We start from the raw sequence: 20,951 nt of genomic DNA, 5'->3' as shown, positions 1-20,951 counted from the left end.
TTAACTTTATTAATGCATTAATTTAAAAGGGTTTTTCAGCTTAAAATGTATTGATCACAAGGCTTTTACACAAAAAAGTTACAATCACGGTTTTTCATAGTGCCAGTACGGTGAAATGTCATTAAAGTTTCCTCTTTTTATTCCAGGCTCCGACATCGCAAATCCTCAACTTTTTACTCGTTTTAATTAAAATGTTTCATTAGACACCAAAAAGCTTGAAATTTAACTTTAAGCCACCGTTTCAGCTTCAGCAAAGTTTCGATGCTTGTTCACTGTACCTGAAACTTCAATTATCACAACTTGATCCCACAGCTTATCAATTTCTAATTAAACCCAAAAGGATTGAAGATTGAGCACCGCTATTCCCATCGGTACTATTTATTGATTACATTCCTCGAACAAAGACATTGATTCAAAATGATAAGCCTGAGATGGATTTAAAATTTAGCAGTCGGTAAATTTTCCGAGAAAACACCCGGCAAATCCGTCTGATTCAATTTCAAATATTCGGTTCAAAGCGGCACATTCGGACGGAAAATAGATTTGAAAAAACAACCCCGAAAGGGATAATGTTAGGAAATGGGAATGTCAATCTGATGAGGGGTGTGACAGCCAAAGGGTCGATCGTGATTGATCTCTTTGCCACTTTTTATTCCATATATTGGAAAAATGATTTACAATATAAAATTGTGTTTTTCATAATTTGTGCCTATATGATTGCCACTTTTCCATAATTTGAATTTTGCTCTTTGTAACTAACTTTCAATTGTTTGTCTGTGTTTTCACACAATTTTTAAGAAATTAGCTATTCTATTTATTAAGAAACAGAAAAAGACAATTTTTCCAATTCCCTCACGATTTCTCTTGTTTCTATTCCCTTTGTTACATTTACGTTACGTGTGTAAATGCTTGGAACGAAAGCACCAATTAGAATGTAACACGACCGTAAAGCAATCGCTTTTATTGTATACAGCAAAAATCAAATAAAATAACAATAACGTAGCTGGTTAAAAAATCTGTTCTACCCTAAACAATAGCACATTGTTTGCATAAAAATCAAGTCGAATTGACTAGAGTGGCAATAATCCCGGTTTCTATAAACTGTCAAAATTTTACAGTGACAGTTTTGACACAAAATACCCTGCTACTATACAGTGTGGTGCAAACTTCAGTATTAGTGGCTGTAAAACCTTTAGGTTGATAGGAATTAGAAGGTTTATACAGGGTAGCCCAAAAGTACGTCACACCCTTTATATTATCTCCACAATTATTTAATAGTTAATTTATGTAGGTACAGTGTGATCATATAAAGTTAAAACTGATTCATTTCAGATATATTATTTTTTTACTCGCTTTTTTTGAGAAAAATATTAAATGTACCGGGTGTCCCAAAATTGAGATCACAAAAAGTTTAAAAATTAGTTTTTTATCATCAATTCAACATTTTGGGTCTTTTTTCAGACATGACATTTTTGACACCTGTCAAAATTAAAGCTTCTAAAAAAATAAAATAGGAACATGCAATTCGTTTTACCCTTTTTAAGGTTAAAATAGCTACCTTACAGTCACGTGACCTTATTTGAGGTCAAAATGTTGTTCAGAAGGTCATGTGACCATTTTTACGATTAATTGGAACTGCTGAAGGTCACGTGACTATTTTCAAGCGTCGAATGGAATCTTTAACGTCACATGACTCTTCTTACGGTTAAAAAAGCATTCTTGCAGACACGTGACTGATATACGTGATATTTAAGGTCAAAATGTTGTTCTGATAGTCACGTGATTGTTTTCAACTATCAAATCACACCTACAAAAGTTATGTGACTATTTTCGAGCGTCGAATGCAATCTTCAAGTTCACGTGTCTCTACTTACAGTTAAAATAGATATCTTTACAGTCATGTGACCATATTTAAGGTCAAAATGTTGGACTGAAAGTCACGTGACCAATTTTAAAAGTGTATGAGGGTCAAGTGAATGTTTTCAATTATTAAATCCACCTATAAAGGTTATGTGACTAATTTTAAGCGTTGAATGGAGTCTTTAACGTCACATGACACTTCTTACAGTTAAAAAAAGCATTCTTGCAGACACGTGACTATATTTAAGGTCAAAATGTTGTTCTGATGGTCACGCGATTGTTTTCAACTATCAAATCACACCTACAAAAATTATGTGACTATTTTTGAGCTTCGAATGCAATCTTCAAGTCACGTGTCTCTACTTACATTTAAAATAGATATCCTTGCAGTCATGTGCCCCATTTAAGGTCAAATTGTTGGACTGAATAAAGTCACATGACCATTTTTGTGATTGAAAAATTGTCTGAATGTCACGTGATTGTTTTCAATTATCAAATTTACCTATAAAGTTTATGTGACTATTTTCAAGCGTTGAATGGTATCTTTAACGTCACATGACTCTTCTTACGGTTAAAAAAGCTTTTTTGCAGACACGTGACTATATTTAAGGTCAAAATGTTGTTCTGATGGTCACGTGATTGTTTTCAACCATGAAATGCACCTACAAAAGTTATGTGACTATTTTCGAGCTTCGAATGGAATCTTTAACGTCACATGACACTTCTTACGGTTAAAAAAAGCATTCTTGCAGACACGTGACTATATTTAAGGTCAAAATGTTGTTCTGATGGTCACGTGATGGTTTTTAACGATCAAATCACACCTACAAAAGTTATGTGACTATTTTCGAGCTTCGAATGCAATCTTCAAGTCACGTGTCTTTACTTACAGTTAAAATGGATATCCTTACAGTCATGTGACTTTATTTAAGGTCAAAATCTTCGACTGAAAATTGTCTGAATGTCACGTGATTGTTTTCAATTATCAAATTTACCTATAAAGTTTATGTGACTATTTTCAAGATTAAAATAGTTATCCTTTCAGTCACGTGACCATTTTTACGATTGACAAAAATTTCTGAAGGTCACGTGACTATTTTATGCTACGGTACTGCTCAACCTGTATTTATATCATTATTACTTTAACCTAAAAATCATAAATTTCTAATTTCTTCACACAAAAATGTATTTATAGTTGGAAAGTCCATTTCATTGGCTCTCCATGGACATATAAAAGTTTATTTACAGAAATTTGGTAATAAGTTTTGTCATAAAACTGCAGTTCCAATAAACCTTTAGTATGAAAATATAAAAGTATTTTTTTAACGCAATTTAACAAAAAAAAATATCTTGAAAATAGCAATGTCGTTAAAGTAAAAATTCGCTTCAAACATATTGCTAATTTAATAAGATTTTCAATAGTAAAGTAGATTGATGATAAGCAATATTAGCCTTTATTTACGTTGAACTTTATAAAGTTCGTTTTCTAGGTTTTAGGATTTGAAACTCTGTGGAGCAGTCATAGTGGTGTGAGTTTGATTTAGATATAATTTAAAAAAAAGTTTTTTGCTTATAAAAATAGCAGTTTTAATAGAAATTTCCATTATAACGCATAATTATAATAAACCAAAAATAGGCCTTATAGTAGGCCTCAGATGTTTGACAATATTTAGACAGTTAAGTGGTTTTTTTAATAGAATTTCCTATCAAAATTATTTTGCAAAAAGACGAAATTGCTTTAAACCAACAAAATATAATAAAAGTTAATTTGCAGAAATTTGTAATAAGTTTTGATGACAAAACAGATCAACGTCATTAACTTTAAGACACTCTATTAGCTCCTCTTGCAACATCACACAAAGTTATTTCCATTAAAATGTATACCGAGTAAACATTGCCGTAATACGCAATTTACGATCGATTAACGAGTAATCGGAACCATTAAGGTGACCAAAAGTGACATTGTTTACCCCGCCTGGTTCAACACTTTACGGAAACCGAAAAGGTTACCGTTATTTAAAAATCGGGGGCTGCAATGCGGTTTAGTGGGGGGAATTGTGTTGCGTGTTTCGATTTTAACAAAGATTATAACCTGCGTCACACAATATGGGTATATTTTTCAACGGAACGTTTCAAAGACAGCCAAGGCTTCGAGTTAAACGTTGCCGCAAAGAAAGGCCCTAAAAAGGGTAAAAGCGGAACGTCGAGGGCATTAAAGTAGGGCATGACGTTAAATGTGTTTGTTTCTTTTATACGCGTTACATAATGAGGAAGTGGGGCAACAATGAACCACGACTACGATTAACGAACTGAGAGATGCAGGATTGAATAATGAACCGGAATTGCACAACTCCTGGCCTGCATCGATTTGTAGATTATTGCAACTTAAAGTCATTTTTTTACTCTGCTACAAAAGTTACTATTAATAACCTGAATTTATGGAATGACCAGAGCAAGATGAATCAAATACCAAATCCAGTGACGTGCTTTAAGTTTTTCTTTTAACAAACTGTCACTTAAGACGTTCCTCTCCATCTTTGTCGATTCCATTGAATTCCCCATGACGTTAGATGTGTTTTATACGCGTTACATAAAGAGGAAGTAAGGCAACAATGAACCACGACTGCAATCAACGAGCTGCTACTGCCTTTTGACATCATCTTTGTTACGAGTGATGAAGGATTGAATAACGAACCGGAATTGCACAACTCCTGGCCTGCATCGATTTGTAGATTACTGCAACTTAAAGTCATTTTGTTACTCTGCTTCAAAAGTTACTATTAATAACCTGAATTTGTGGGGTAACCCTGTTTATCTTTGTCGATCCCATTGATTTTCCATATCGTTCTTCCTTCTTACCCTTGATCTTGTATCAATCGTTTTAAACCAAAATAACTAATTTGAGGTGGTTTAGAGCAGAACTTAAGTTGTGATTATTTAAATGATCAAAACCCTGATATTTGTAAATTTTGAGTTTCATTTTCATTTTATCTCGTTCTTCATTAATATACAAAATTTAACGCTATAAGTAGTTTTAGAAAGTAAATTCCGCCAAATTTAAAATTTACAAATAACCGAGTTCTTTGATCGGAAATAGAGCAGTTCAAGTAAACAAGTTTTAATAAAAATGTCACTGATTTGACAGTCTCGATCTAAGTTCTTATGACAGCTAGGAGGTTCATTTAAACGTCAAAATGTAGTTCGTAATTTTATTTCATTTTTTTTTTCGTGACGCCAGCAAGGTATTAAAGTGTTCCATAACTGTCAAATTTTGCTCCATGGAGCTTTAAACACAACTTTTCGTGTAATTCCTCAAATTAACAACTATTTTCAATTTTATAATTTTCAGGTTACTGGTGAATGAGTTTTGACAGTTATGACAGCTGTCACGTGATGCCAGCAAAGTATTAAAGTGTTCTTTAACGCCCCAACTGTCAAATTTGGCTCCATGGAGCTTTAAATACAACTTTTGGTGTAATTCCTCAAATTAGGAACTATTTAAAATTTTATCATTTTCAGGTTACTGATGAGTGAGTTTTGACAGTTATGACAGCTTTCACATAAAGCTAGTAAAGTATTAAAGTGTTCCTTAACGTTCCAACTGTCAAATTTAGCTCCATGGAGCTTTAAACACAACTTTTCGTATAATTCCTAAAATTAGCAACTATTTTCAATTTTATAATTTTCAGGTTATTGGTGAGTGAGTTTTGACAGTTATGACAGCTGTCACGTGGTGCCAGCAAAGTATTAAAGTGTTCCTTAACATTCCAACTGTCAAATTTGGCTCCATGGAGCTTTAAACACAACTTTTCGTGTAATTCTTCAAATTAACAACTATTTTCAATTTTATAATTTTCAGGTTATTGGTGAGTGAGTTTTGACAGTTATGACAGCTGTCACGTGATGCAAGAAAAGTATTAAACTGTCCCCTAATGTCGAAACTGTCAAATTTGGCTCCATAGAGCTGTAAAGCCTACTTACAGTGTGGTTTCTTCCAATATTGTTTCCAAATAGTCCCTTGTCTGATTTGTCGTTTTTGACGAGCATTTATTAGTTTTTTTTAAATCATTTTATTGAATTCTTCTAAAACTAAATTAATAAAAATATCTGATTTTTTAATATTATCAATGTTGTTTAGCTGTGTGTTTTAAAATTGTAGAACTGATGCTCCAAACTATCTTGTTGTCTCCAAATTATCAAAAGCAGCTTTTTCTTGTTTTTAAACTGTTTCAGAAAGAAGTATTCTAAAAGCTTACAAAGCTGTAAAATTTATTTTTTTTCAAATCCTTTAACTGACAAAATGTATACTAAAAGCTTCCTTAATACCTCCAAATTGTTGCATTAAAGTTAACTAAGAAACCTGGTGATTGTCAAAATGTTTCAATTGATGGAATTTTTAAGAAAATCATTAATATACGTTTCACTTGATAAATATTGTTTTTCTTTCTAGATATACATTTAGCTTTTTTATAAAATTTAATACGACCCTGGCTTAAATTCTGTATTTTTGTTTTGGTGATCATGTTGATCGTATATCTCTTTGTTTTTAAATCCCGATTTAGATCTGCCATACTACAGTAACCTGAGCCAAAAAGAAAATTATTAATTTTTTTGCCAAATGCAAAAATTAAAAAACCAAACCTAAAATTGTCTCTTTTAATTTAAAATGCTGTTAGAAAAATGTTCGCAGCCTGAAGGTAACTTACCTGTCAGATATTTTAGTTTAATAATGTAAATATTAATTTTAGAAGTTTATTAACACCTCTTCAGTGTTTGGCATAGTGTAACGAAGAATAATTATTTAAAATAAGTGCGAACTATAAATAATTGCCTTGTACCTTTATCGCTGATTGATTAATCACACTGAGATTATTAAAAGGTTTTAATCAGAGTTAAATTCCTGATTAAGCTAACAGGTTTTCTTTTGTATTTTTAACCTTAAACCGTTTATTAATACCGAAAATGCATAATAGACTGTTTAAATCAATAATAAGCCTTTAGGTGCCAGGCTGACGATAAAAATACCAACCCTCGTACGTAAAGTAATGCCTCTAAATATTTATTACCGTTGAGATTACGATTTTCCGTGTATTCGGCAGTTTAGAGGTCCGAAAAATAGAGCAAGAGATTGAGTTATCGAAGAGTATCAGGTGCAAACACGAAACAAATTTCTAACGTTAATTTACTGGTTTTGTTAGATCACTTACTTCAAATACCATTTTGCCTCTATTTGAAGTTTTATTAACATTATTTAATTGCCAAAAATTTGTTAGTTAAGTCGTTTTTGAGATATTACTCAAAATGTACCAAAAATATGGAGCTGTTTTGGCGTCCTCTAGTGACCAAACTATAAGACCTACAATTCTGCTCTTAACGTCATTGGATAGCCGATTTTCTTGGATATTTATACATCTATAATGTGTTTTATAGAAAATGTTTTGATTAACGTTTGAGTAGAAAGCTGCAATAAAATTTTCCCACCATATTGGAAAGAAATGTTAAAATATAGTTACAGAGTGTCAATTTAGCTCTAAAAGTGTTGGAAACCTAGAAAATATTACATTTTTATATTTTTTTACATTTCTTTCAATACTTATCTATAATGTGAAAAGTGAAACAAAAATGTAAAGAGAGACAATTGATAATTTGTCATTATTTGACAGTCAAAAGTCACAGTTTTCTAACTCAAATACAAAATTTGACTTTACAGTATTTAGTTCCATACAACTTTAAACATCGACTTTTGTTTTTTTCTCGATTTTTATGCTCTTTTTCCTGGAGTATTCATTTTTTTAGAACATTTCCAGATTAGTATTATTTGGTGGAAGAACCACACACTGATGTGCTGTTCCAGAATTTTTTACAACTTTAGTACATTTTATTGTACTACTAGAAAATTGAATGTATGTAAGATCAAAAATGGCATCAAACGCTCATCCCACGCTAATAGTTTTGAGCCCAAATGAGGTTAGATAAAAAAAAAGCAGTTTGGTACACCATGCCACTTTTTGCTTTGTCACTCCTTAAAAAAGGCCTTGAGGGAAAAAATATCTTAACAATCGTTTAGGGGATGAAATTTCCTACAACTTTCATAATTTACACTTTTTTGTAGCTCTTCAAATAACGGAGCTACGCTCAGTCGAAATAGAGTTCAGTTTAGAAAAACAGTTTGGTGCATCCTGTCATTTTTTGACTTGTAACTCCCTAAGAAAGCTTTGAATGCCAAAAACCTTTAAACCTTTTAACAATCTTGTAGTGGACAAAATTTCCTACAACTTTCATTATTTACACTTTTTCGTAACTTCTCACCCAAATAACTGAGCAATGCTCAGTCGAAATGGAGTTACTTTAGAAAAGACAGTTAGGTGCACACTGTCATTTTTTGCCTTGTAGCTCCTTAAGGGAGCCCTTAAGAGCAAAAATACTTCAATAACCTTCTAGAGGACGAAATTTCCTACAACTTTCTATATTTACACTTTTTCCTAACTTCTCACCCAAATAACTGAGCAATGCTCAGTCGAAATGGAATAGAAAAGACAGTTAGGTGCACACTGTTATTTTTTGCCTTGTAGCTCCTTAAGGGAGCCCTTAAGAGCAAAAATACATCAATAACCTTCTAGAGGACGAAATTTCCTACAACTTTCTATATTTACACTTTTTCCTAACTTCTCACCCAAATAACTGAGCAATGCTCAGTCGAAATGGAGTTACTTTAGAAAAGACAGTTAGGTGCACACTGTCATTTTTTGCCTTGTAGCTCCTTAAGGGAGCCCTTAAGAGCAAAAATACTTCAATAACCTTCTAGAGGACGAAATTTCCTACAACTTTCTATATTTACACTTTTTCCTAACTTCTCACCCAAATAACTGAGCAATGCTCAGTCGAAATGGAATAGAAAAGACAGTTAGGTGCACACTGTTATTTTTTGCCTTGTAGCTCCTTAAGGGAGCCCTTAAGAGCAAAAATACATCAATAACCTTCTAGAGGACGAAATTTCCTACAACTTTCTATATTTACACTTTTTCCTAACTTCTCACCCAAATAACTGAGCAATGCTCAGTCGAAATGGAGTTACTTTAGAAAAGACAGTTAGGTGCACACTGTCATTTTTTGCCTTGTAGCTCCTTAAGGGAGCCCTTAAGAGCAAAAATACTTCAATAACCTTCTAGAGGACGAAATTTCCTACAACTTTCTATATTTACACTTTTTCCTAACTTCTCACCCAAATAACTGAGCAATGCTCAGTCGAAATGGAATAGAAAAAACAGTTAGGTGCACACTGTTATTTTTTGCCTTGTAGCTCCTTAAGGGAGCCCTTAAGAGCAAAAATACATCAATAACCTTCTAGAGGACGAAATTTCCTACAACTTTCTATATTTACACTTTTTCCTATCTTCTCACCCAAATAACTGAGCAATGCTCAGTCGAAATGGAGTTACTTTAGAAAAGACAGTTAGGTGCACACTGTCATTTTTTGCCTTGTAGCTCCTTAAGGGAGCCCTTAAGAGCAAAAATACTTCCATAACCTTCTAGAGGACGAAATTTCCTACAACTATCTATATTTACACTTTTTCCTAACTTCTCACCCAAATAACTGAGCAATGCTCAGTCGAAATGGAATAGAAAAGACAGTTAGGTGCACACTGTTATTTTTTGCCTTGTAGCTCCTTAAGGGAGCCCTTAAGAGCAAAAATACATCAATAACCTTCTAGAGGACGAAATTTCCTACAACTTTCTATATTTACACTTTTTCCTAACTTCTCACCCAAATAACTGAGCTATGCTCAGTCGAAATGGAGTTACTTTGGAAAAAGCAGTTAGGTGCACACTGTCATTTTTTGCCTTGTAGCTCCTTAAGGGAGCCCTTAAGAACAAAAATACTTCAATAACCTTCTAGAGGACGAAATTTCCTACAACTTTCATTATTTACACTTTTTTGTAGCTCTTCACTCAAATAACTGAGCTACGCTCAGTCAAAATGGAGTTACTTTAGAATAAGCAGTTTGGTCCACTCTGTCGCTTTCTGCCTTGTAACACCTTAAGGAAGCCCTTAAGGGAAAAAATACCTTAAGATAATCTTATAAAGGATGAAATTTTCTATAACTTTTATTATTTACACTCTTTTGTAGTTCCCCAAATAACAGAGCTACTATCAGTCGAAATGGAGTTAGTTTAAAAAAACACATTTTAGAGCACTCTGTCACTTTTTGCCTTGTAACTCCTTCAGGAGGCCCCTGAAGACAAAGACACCTTAATACAGTCTTGGAGACGAGGAAATTTCCTACAACTTTCATTATTTACACTTTCTTTTAGCTCCTCACTCAAATAACTGAGCTACGCTCAGTCAAAATGGAGTTACTTTAGAATAAGCAGTTTGGTCCACTCTGTCGCTTTCTGCCTTGTAACACCTTAAGGAAGCCCTTAAGGGAAAAAATACCTTAAGATAGTCTTGTAAAGGATGAAATTTTCTATAGCTTTTATTATTTACACTCTTTTGTAGTTCCCCAAATAACGGAGTTACTATCAGTCGAAATAGAGTTAGTTTAAAAAAAATCATTTTGGTGCACCCTGTCACTTTTTGCCTTGTAACTCATTCAGGAGGCCCCTGAAGACAAAATCACCTTATTACAATCTTGTAAAGAATGAAATTTCCTACAACTTTCATTATTTACACTTTTTGTAGCTTCTAATCATTGGTGTTTTAATAGGATTTTCAGCTAGGAACCTAATTGTAAACGATTTTAGATCATATTATTTCTTCCTTCAGTTATTACTGAAACTAGATACATCTCAAAATATTTACTGTTTAGTAAATCATAAATACGCAAAAAAATTAAACAGACAAAAAAGTTTCTAAATTGAACAAGAAACTGCATCAAATTATCAATTATCAACATTAATTCCAGATTTTTTTTGGACTCCCTTAACGACTTTATGGATTATATCCCACGCTAATGGTTTTGTATGTATGCCTCAATTTCGTGTTAATACTTATTTACATTATCGATCCAGGGTCGGCGCAGCAACAATTTTTTTGAAATTAAGTGCTCTTTATTCAAACAAATTTCAATAGAATGTGACAGAAACTGGCCTTTGCCAATGAGTTCTGTCAGATTCTATCATCAGTTTTTGAAGAACCTCACCTCATCGTAAATAAAATTGTCAATCTCCTCCAAAGGGCGTCCATACAATTTCTTAGGGAATGGTTCGAACTTTGAAGGTAATCTGGAACCGTCCTCTACACTTAACTTCCTTTTGGGCTGGAACCCATACTCGCGCACCAGTTGAATCGTCTTCCTCTGAAGCCGCTCCAACGACTCTTTCGTAAACGGTTTCACTTGAGTCTTGCCCTTTGGAGGCAACTTGAGCGGATCACTAGAGTACCTCCTGGTGAGCGTGACATCTTCGCCGGGTATTTCGGCCACCACGTCACTATCAGGTCCGCATGGGTACGAGACCGGTCTTTTGGTCTTGGTTTGGTCGTCTGAGGCCACCGCACCGGCGCTCATAATCCCAGGACTCAACATTGAGGTAACAGTGTCAATCAGAGGCGTTAAATGGACGTGGGGGACATCTTCGTCGAGTGTCGTCGACGTAGCCAGGACTCGCGGCGGACTGAGGCGTCGTGACGCTAATAGCGGCGTCGAGGGGCGGGCGACGCAAACCCTGGAGCGCCCTCGGCGTCGCGGATTTTGCGCTACCGGAAAGTTAAATAAATAATTAGACAGTTTATTATATGAGACCGCTGGTTTAGCTGGTATGCAGTAAATCGGGAAGAAAAAACAACGATTGGGGCTTGTTCTACAGATGTTTTACTATGTGCCGCAATACACGTCATAAAATAAGAAAAAACACTGTTTTGGAGTATTTGGAGTTTTCTCCTAGGCTACAATACTCCAACCAAATTCAGACACATCATTTAATTTTAAATATTCACTCACAGCTTAAAATTCTCTGTAAAAAATAAAATGGAAAAGTATGACTTTGCAGCAATTCAGACAAACGAATTTTGGATGAGTGATCTTGACGTTTAAAACTCACTCCAAACCTTTGCAATCCGAAAAAATATCAGTTTTTCAGACTCTAAAACGCCTTTTCCGCCTGGAAAATCTTAAAAATTACATCTAAATCAACGTTGCCAAAGCCAAAACGTTTGATTCAGTCATTTGGCAACGTCGAAAGAACAATTTGTGTTGTTGGAAAAACGTGGATTGAGAATCTCAATGAAATACTGTTATACAATAATTTGGACTACAGAAACTCAAATCCGGAGTCAAAATAACGCTAACTGGTACCATTTTTGATATAACCTTGAAAATATACTTTTATTTATGCTAAAAATTGTACGGTTTTTGAGATATTTACGAAAGAAAACTTGGGTTAACTTTGACGCCCTCTAGCGGCCAAACGAGACAACTTAACCGCGCATGCTCAGCGTCACGTGAGAGCTCCATTCTTTGGCTAACCACGCTCTTATAATGTGTTTATTTGGATTGTTTCAAATAAGCGAGTTATTAGCGATTTTATGATAAAGTGCTCCAAAATAGTCTCAAAATGGCTGTTTTTTTCAAAGTTTTAATTAGGGTACCTTGTAAAGTACCATATTGATATTATCTCAATGAAATATCTGTTATAGACTAATCTGGACCTTAGAAACTCAAATCCGGTGTCAAAATGACGTTAACTGGTACCATTTTTAATATAACCTTAAAAATATACTTTTCTGTCATTATTTGATAGTTTTTAGGGCGTGGCTTTCTAATAAAAGCCGTAATCTCCCTTTGACACCCTACGTTACTTTTTTACTATCCACCCAAAGGTATTTGCCAGACAAAGTTGATTTTAAAATTTTGATTTTTTTTGAAATTTGCTAGGGAACCCCCTAGAAAAATAGTAAAAAATCAGTTTTTATTTTTTTCCAGCAAAACGGTGAGTTTTATAAAAAAATTGTATATATAATAAAAGTCGCGTCTTGTTGAGACACATTTGTGGTAAAAATTTCAGGTTTGTAAATTGGATGGTTTTCGAGATATTTACGAAAAAGTACAGAAAACTTGGGTTAACTTTGACGCCCTCTAGGGGCCAAACGAGACAACTTAACCGCGCCTGCTCAGCGTCACGTGAGAGCTCCGTTCTTTGGCTAACCACGCTCTTATAATGTGTTTATACTGATTATTTCAAATAAGCGAGTTATTAGAGATTTTATGGTAAAGTGCTCCAAAATTGTCTCAAAATGGCTGTTTTTGCAGCCATTGATTAGGGTACCTTGTAAAGTACCATATTGATACTATCTCAATGAAATATCTGTTATAGACTAATTTGGACCTCAGAAACTCAAATCTGGTGTCAAAATGACGTTAACTGGTACCATTTTTAATAAAACCTTAAAAATATACTTTTCTGTCATTATTTGACAGTTTTTAGGGCGTGGCTTTCTAATAAAAGCCGTAATCTCCCTTTGACACCCTACGATACTTTTTTACTATCCACCCAAAGGTATTTGCCAGACAAAGTTGATTTTAAAATTTTGATTTTTTTTTCAAAAATTTGCTAGGGAACCCCCCAGAAAAAATAGTAAAAAATCAGTTTTTATTTTTTTCAGCAAAACGGTGAGTTTTATAAAAAAAATTGTATATATAATAAAAGTCGCGTCTTGTTGAGACACATTTGTGCTAAAAATTTCAGGTTTGTAAATTGGACGGTTTTCGAGATATTTACAAAAAAGTACGAAATCGAACGATCATCAACTTAAACGCTCTCTAGCGGTTATTCGTAACTCTGTGGAGTTGTGACATTAAATGACAGTTTTCGACGTTTAATTTGACTATTATGACACTTTACAGCATGACTTTTAGTCAGGTGACACACACTGAAATTACCTCATGAAATGACTGTGCTAAAATGTGTTACCTCTTTTACTGAAATCGCCCTAGTAAATAATGAAATTGCGTTTTTGAAAAATGCCGAAAAGCATTTAAATTATGAAATCATCATATGAAATTAATGAAATTTGAGATACTGAAACTTGATTTCCAATCCTTCATAAATTGCGGAAATTGATTTTTAAAAATGCTGAAATTACCCGTTTTAAATGATTTTGTAAACTGCTTAAATTTATGAAATACAAATTTTCAAATAGTTCAAAATTTTTTGTCAAAATTGCTGAAATCGGCTCATTTAAATGATGAAATCGTTATACTAAACTAATGAATTTGAAATGCTAAAATTTGCCCTCCAAAGTGCTAAATCTGATTCCATAAATTGCTGAAATCCATTTTCAAAATGCTGAAATTACTCGTTTAAATGATTAAGTAATTGTATTAAAATGCTGAAATTAGTTGCCTAAAATTGCCTCTTTAAATCAAAAATCAAATGCAAATCGGTTGTAGTACCTTGTATTTTATAACTCAATAAAGCCTCAATTTGATATTTGTGAGGCTAAGTGACACTTTGATATGTTTCTTACGTCACCTGACAGCTGTCAAAAATTGACGCTAAATTACCAATCCAATTGTACATTGTATTTATAGTTCTATGCAGCCACATTTGACAGTTGTGACGTTTAGTGACGTAAATATGAAAGTGTTTCTTATCGTCAGATATGGCTTCATGGAACTGTAAAACAACTTACAATGCAATTACTCAAAAAACATATTTATTTGACATTTTATACTTTCAGAGTTTCAGGTCACTGGTGTGTCAGTTTTGACAGTTATGACAGCTGTCACGTGACGCCAGCAAAGTATCAAAGTGTTTCTTCTTAACGTCCCATCTGTCAAATTTGGCTGGAACACAACTTCCCGTGTAATTCCTCAAATTTGCAACTATTTCTAATTTTATGCTTTCAGGTCCTGGTGAACGAGTTTCGAGAGTTATGACAGCTGTCACGTGACGTAATAAAAGTATAAAAGTGTCAGAACTGTGAAATTTGGCTCCATGGAGCTGTAAGACTACTTACAGTGTGATTTCTCCAAGAAACACATCTACTTGACATATTCTAATTTCCAAATAGTTCATTGTCTGAATTGTTGCTTTTTATGGGGTTTTTCTTCATCATTCCCTTGAATTCTCCAAAAAATCAGTTAAATTTCCTTTCCAAAAATTAATTTCTGCAAATTTTCCATATCTAGTCACAACACTTATTAAAATGAGAATAACATCAAAACCAAATTAAATTTCTAGGAATTAATTTTTTTTTGGTAAAAGTAAAAAGTCAACAATAGGTGTGAAACCAAGTATACCGTTTGTCGATAAATTACACACGCCGCAATACTAAACAAACCTTCTGAAAAATAAGCTAAATATTAATCTTGACATCATGTTTATGACTTGATATCTTACTGGATTACAGTACAATTTATTTTTTTTATGTAATAGGCTTCCTTAACAAACAGATTATCTGTTTTTCAATAACACTGTTAATTTGCATTTCAATCATTATATAAATTCCATAATTGGGAAAACTTTATTACAAATAACTCGGTTATTTGTACAACAGTGTTCTAGGACGGTTTTCTCAGTTATTAGTGGTTTTCTCACAAAAACTCTGTCTTGACAAAAGAAAGCAGACGTTTTGGGCTACATTTTGACGTTAGAACGAACCTCCTAACTGTCACAGTAACCAAGTTAGGAGCTGTCATACTGTGACATCTCTAAATAGCTTGATGTACTTGCTTTGCTCTATTTCCGATCAAAAATCTCGGTTACTTGTGACGCTTTAAAGAAAATAAAGAAACAAAGCTATTATTACGAGCTACATTTTGATGTTTGAACGAATCTTCTTGCTGTAATAGGGACGGGAAGTTAGGAGCTGTCAAATTATGACATCTTCATTAAAACTGGTTTACTTTAAACTACAGACTACGATTACAGTTTTCAAATTAAAAATTTTCTGGAGCATCAATGAAATCTGAAAGTGCAAATTGAAAACTGATGTGTAAATGGAGTATAAATTAGTTGAGTGACACTTTATAGCTTTATGAATGCAGTTTAAGAGGATAGATCAAATGACAATGTCAAACTAACAATCATTGGTTATAACTGAGGAAACGTAAACCTATAAAATGATTACGATAAACTTTCTATTGACTTCTTTATAGTTTTACTGTCATTTTGGGATGAGTTTTGACAGATGTATAGCAGTCAATTTTGGACGCAGCTTGATTTGTCACAAATGTGTCAATTGTCAAAAATCCTGTTTATACAGACTTGAAAACAGTGTAGGTACTTATAAATGAGTATAAATAAGCTGAATGGCATTTTATAGCTTTATGAATACAATTTTGACAGTTTCTAAGGTAATGACAGATCAAATGACAACCTCAAACTAACCACCATACTTCAAAATTGTTAGAATCACAATTATAAACCAATAAAATGATTTTAATACATTGTCTATAGGGTTAATCAACTTTCAGGGTTTCTTTATAGTTTTATTTTGTCATTTTGGACTGGATTTTGACAAATGTCACATCTAGCTGTCAATTTTGGACGCAGCTTCATCTGTCACAAACGTGGCAACTGGCAAAAATTTTGTTCATTTTGATTAAAACAGTCACGTGACCCTGATAAATACAATTTTAAACGTGGGAAGGTTATGGTGTCAAACTTGAAATTCAGTAAAACAGTCAGGTGATTGTGAAAGAATGTATTTTGAAACTGTCAAAGTTGAAATGTCAACCATATAAAATGAATTGATGTTTAAAAAATAGTCAAATCAGTTACTTGACTCCAATAAATAGAGTTTTGAATTTAAAAATTATTTGGGACGTCAAATTTAAGTTGTCAAAAATCAAATTGAAAAAATTGAGTTTTAAAATTATTAAAGCAGTCACGTGACCCCATGTAATGCAGTTCTGAACTTGAAAATGTTGCGGAACGGATAATTTAAGTTGTCAAAATTCAAATTAAATAAAACAGTCACGTGACCCTCAAAAAAATTGAATTTGTAACTGTCAAATTTCAACCGTCAACATGATTTGTAAAAAATAGTCAAAATAGTTATGCGACTCTAATAAATACAGTTTTCAATTTAAAAATTATCTGGGACGTCAAATTTAAGTTGTTTAAAGTTCAAATTGAAAAAAATATTTTTAAAATTACTAAGGCAGTCACGTGACCCCAAGTAACGGCTGTTTTGAACGTGAAAATATTGCGGAACGGTTAATTTAAGTTGTCAAAATTCAAATTAAATAAAACAGTCACGTGACCTTAAAAAAGCTGAATTCGTAAATTGAACTTAAGTTAAGTATAAGAACGGTTCATTAAACGGTTTTGGTTATAAGAACATTTATGACAGATGTCAATGCGTCATGTGTTACTTAAACGATGACAGGACTAGCAACATGTGATTACTTGTATTTTCGAGAACCTCTTGTGTGTTTTTAATTTTAATAAACATCCAATTAATTTATGACCAACTTTATTCTGCTTCAGTATAACCTTATTTTTGCTATTTGTTCCTATGGTGGTTGAATATGTGGATGACAACAACCACATCTACCCAGCACAAAACTTGCTAGACGGTAAAGATTATTAATTTAAAATTAAAAACACTGGATAAAAACCCGTCTCTAGTATCCAACATAATCGATCCCATTCCTACTAAGCGTACACCGTCAACTGTCAGATTTCAAACTTCAATTTCGACGTTCGAGTGTCATTAATGTCAACCGTCACTGACATCATCGCCTAAAAGGAAATCCCAAGAATTCCAATAGTCATAATAATTTTTGTTTATTTTATATATTTGCGTTTAAATTCTGAGGAAGACTTAGACAGGCAACGAACGGTCGAGGGGCACAAAATCATTGGCGGCTAGTCCAACTGGATGTTTTCTTGCTGGTCGCAACAAGAGGACTTTGGAAAAGGTAAGAAACGAGGTTCTAATCTCGATCGCTTTCGTTTCCTGTTCAAACATCCGCCATCTTTGGTTAGTCACCCGTCTAGGCGTTAACTTGAAGTGTTTTTCGCTATTTTCCAGGTCCGATGGCGGCTATAAGAAAGAAACTAGTGATCGTCGGTGACGGTGCGTGTGGTAAAACGTGCCTGTTAATCGTATTCAGCAAGGACCAGTTTCCTGAAGTTTATGTGCCTACCGTTTTCGAAAACTACGTAGCCGACATAGAAGTAGATGGAAAACAAGTTGAACTCGCTTTATGGGATACGGCAGGACAAGAAGACTACGACAGGTTACGTCCATTGTCCTATCCCGACACCGATGTGATTCTCATGTGCTTCTCAGTGGACTCTCCTGACTCCCTAGAAAACATCCCCGAGAAGTGGACTCCGGAGGTGAAACATTTCTGTCCTAACGTGCCCATTATACTTGTTGGTAACAAGAAGGATTTGCGAAACGATCCTACCACTATTAATGAGCTGAAAAAGATGAAACAAGAGCCAGTGAAACCGCAGGACGGCCGCTCCATGGCTGAAAAGATCAATGCCTTTGCCTATCTAGAGTGTTCAGCTAAAAGTAAGGAAGGTGTGAGAGAAGTGTTTGAAAATGCCACTCGTGCTGCTCTTCAAGTCAAAAAGAAGAAGAAACATCGTTGCATTATGTTCTGAATGTTACATTCAGTATATTATTCAGTTCAGTTGTATTTCCTCTTAGGTTTTTTCAAAAGTGGGGACCTTTGCAAGGTGTATTTTTAAATGTTTTGTTACTGCTACTAACAAGTATTTTCCCCCCATTCATTTTCCAGTTTAGTTATTCAAAGTAGAACACATATAATGCTTAAGTTTATGATTATATTATTACTGTTGTCCATGCCTTAGTGTTAAAGTTATTACTGTTCATTAACAAGTGTCCAGTGCACAACATATTTATATAACACCCCCCTTATAACCTTTAACAAGCCTTTTAATGCATGTTTCTTTGGTCTTCAAACAACTGAACATTTATTGGTATTTTGTTCTTTAAGTTATTCTTAAATTTATCCAAATTATGCTGCATGATTCAGTGCATATTTTTAAGTGAATAATATACATATATTATATTTTTTTTTTGGAATTTTGGGAAAAGTCTTGAGATACTAAATTCCAACTGATAATTTGTATAGACAATAGTGTCATATTGTGAATTGCGTATCGATGTAATAGCTTTAACTTTTCCATACTATGATGTATTCTAAAACAAATAAAACTGTTTTTCCTATTTTGCTTTTGTATTTCTGTTCAACTCAATTGAAACAGATTAGTAAATGCATTTTTACAGCGCTTTTCTAAGTAAAATCCAGTGTGTTTACAAATTCTCCTATTAGTCACAAAAATATTTATCCTAAATTTCCAGTGAAATAAATTAGTGATAACAAACAACAGAATGCATCAAAATGCACACAAAAAAATATATATTCAGCAAAAATCAAAGTTAAATTGAATTTAAGTCAGGTTTTAAATTGTTATACGTCATTCCGTTTAACTTTGATTCTTGCCTTACATTTGCACAGAAATAATTTAGAAAATGTTAATTATTTTATTTCATTGGGTATATCAACAAAAAGTTTAGGTGATAATTGTTTATTAGATGATAATAGTGATTTAAAAATCTCAGTAAATTAGCCAGCTCAATCAACACATTCTTCTACTCTTCTTTTAAACATTTTGGACAATTAGCCAGCTACTCAACTTCCACCAAAGATAGTTTAAAAAAAACCACCTATAGGCGTGTCCTGTCACTTTTTGTCTTGTACCTTCTTAAGAAAACACCTTACAATCTTGTAAGTGTGTCCCTGTTATTTTTTCCCTTGTAGCTCCTTAAGGAGGCTCTTAAGAGCAAAAACACTTTAACAACCTTGTAGAGGACGAAATTTCCTACAACTTTCCTTATTTACACATTTTTGTAGCTCCGCAAATAACGGAGCTTACCTCAGTCGAAATAGAGTTCGATTTAAAAAAGCAGTTTGGTGAAGCTTGTCACTTTTTGGCTTGTAACTCCTTAATAAGACCCTTAAGGGCAAAACACATTACAAATCTTGTAGAGAATGAAATTTCCAATAACTTTCCTTATTTACCCTTTTTTGTACTTCCTCAAATATTTAACTTCAGTCCAAATGGATGAGTTAGTTTAAAAAAAGTAGTTTGGTGAACCCTGCCACTTTTTCTATTGTAACTCCAAAAGAGTCCTAATAAGGGCAAAAACCCCTTAATATAATCTTATGTAGGATCAAATTTCCTATAACTTTCTTTATTTATATGTTTTTGTAGCTCCTCAAATAACGGAGCTAACCTCAGTCGAAGTGGAGTTAGTTTAAAAAAAAACAGTTTGGTAAAGTTGGTCACTTTATGCCTTTGTAACTCCTTAAGGAGGCCCGTAAGGGCAAAACACCTTGATACAACATTACAACCTTATAGAGGATGAAATTTTCTTAGGAGATAGTTTAAAAAAAAAAAACAGTTAAAGGCTGGTTACTTTTTCTTAAACCTAAGGGCCTCCTTAAGTCCTTAAGGGAAAAAACACCTTTTACTCATTCTTCCACTCTTCTTTTGAAAATTCTGGACAACTGACTATAGCACAATCATTTGAACACATTCACCTACTCTTCTTCTGAAAACTCTGGACAATTAGCTAGCCCATTCTTCTAATCTTCTCTGGAAAATGATTCTTCTATCAGGTTAGCCTTTCCTTAAAATTTTTAGGCAAAATCAGCCAGCTTAAACATTTTGACTCATTCTTTCGTCTTCTTTCATAAGATCGACTTTCTATGCTTTTTGGGAAATTATCCAGTCTTCAGCTCTTCTTTTGAAGTATCTGGACCATTAGCAAGCTCAATGATTTTTGAACATCACTGCTTCGTTCTTCTTTTATAATTTTTTTTTTAATTTCCAGGCAATTAGCCAGCTGAATCATTTTAACATGTTCATGTTTTTGGCCAAAATGTGTTCGTAGTCCCACAATTTTTTCTTAAAGTGCCCGCTAGAGCTTTACATACCTTAAATACGGCCCATTTTTCCGATACACACAGGTTCACAAATTTCAAATTTGTCCACAGAAAAGCAATAGTAAGAAACAAGAATCATCAAACCAAGCACTAGACAAGCCTGAAGAAAGCTTCCTAAATAACCCAAAAAAAATTTAAATCTGTTAAGTTTAA

At 33.5% G+C, this 20,951-nt stretch overlaps 1 protein-coding gene across 1 annotated transcript; it reads left to right on the top strand.

The window, feature by feature from the left end:
• The first annotated feature begins 17,552 nt into the window (after positions 1–17,552).
• On the top strand, positions 17,553–19,015 carry Rho1 (ras-like GTP-binding protein Rho1). The gene is made up of 2 exons (XM_081979706.1): positions 17,553–17,729; positions 17,843–19,015. Exons 1-2 carry the CDS (start codon positions 17,690–17,692, stop codon positions 18,424–18,426), a joined length of 624 nt encoding a protein of 207 aa, XP_081835832.1. The 5' UTR covers positions 17,553–17,689; the 3' UTR covers positions 18,427–19,015.
• The last annotated feature ends 1,936 nt before the right edge of the window (positions 19,016–20,951 follow it).

This window comes from Ips typographus, linkage group LG5 (genome assembly GCF_016097725.1).
Source record: "Ips typographus isolate SLU linkage group LG5, UJ_Ityp_2.0, whole genome shotgun sequence".
NCBI classification, from domain to species: Eukaryota; Metazoa; Arthropoda; class Insecta; order Coleoptera; family Curculionidae; genus Ips; species Ips typographus.
The sequence above is the reverse complement of the archived record's forward strand: the minus strand, read 5'-3'. Positions and strand labels throughout refer to the sequence as shown.

Bases quoted from the DNA above. Each gene is read 5' to 3' on its own strand.
- Rho1 (XM_081979706.1), top strand. From the start codon at position 17,690: ATGTTTTCTTGCTGGTCGCAACAAGAGGACTTTGGAAAAG. The intron at 17,730-17,842 runs GTAAGAAACGAG...GCTATTTTCCAG, and splicing joins ACAAGAGGACTTTGGAAAAG to GTCCGATGGCGGCTATAAGA.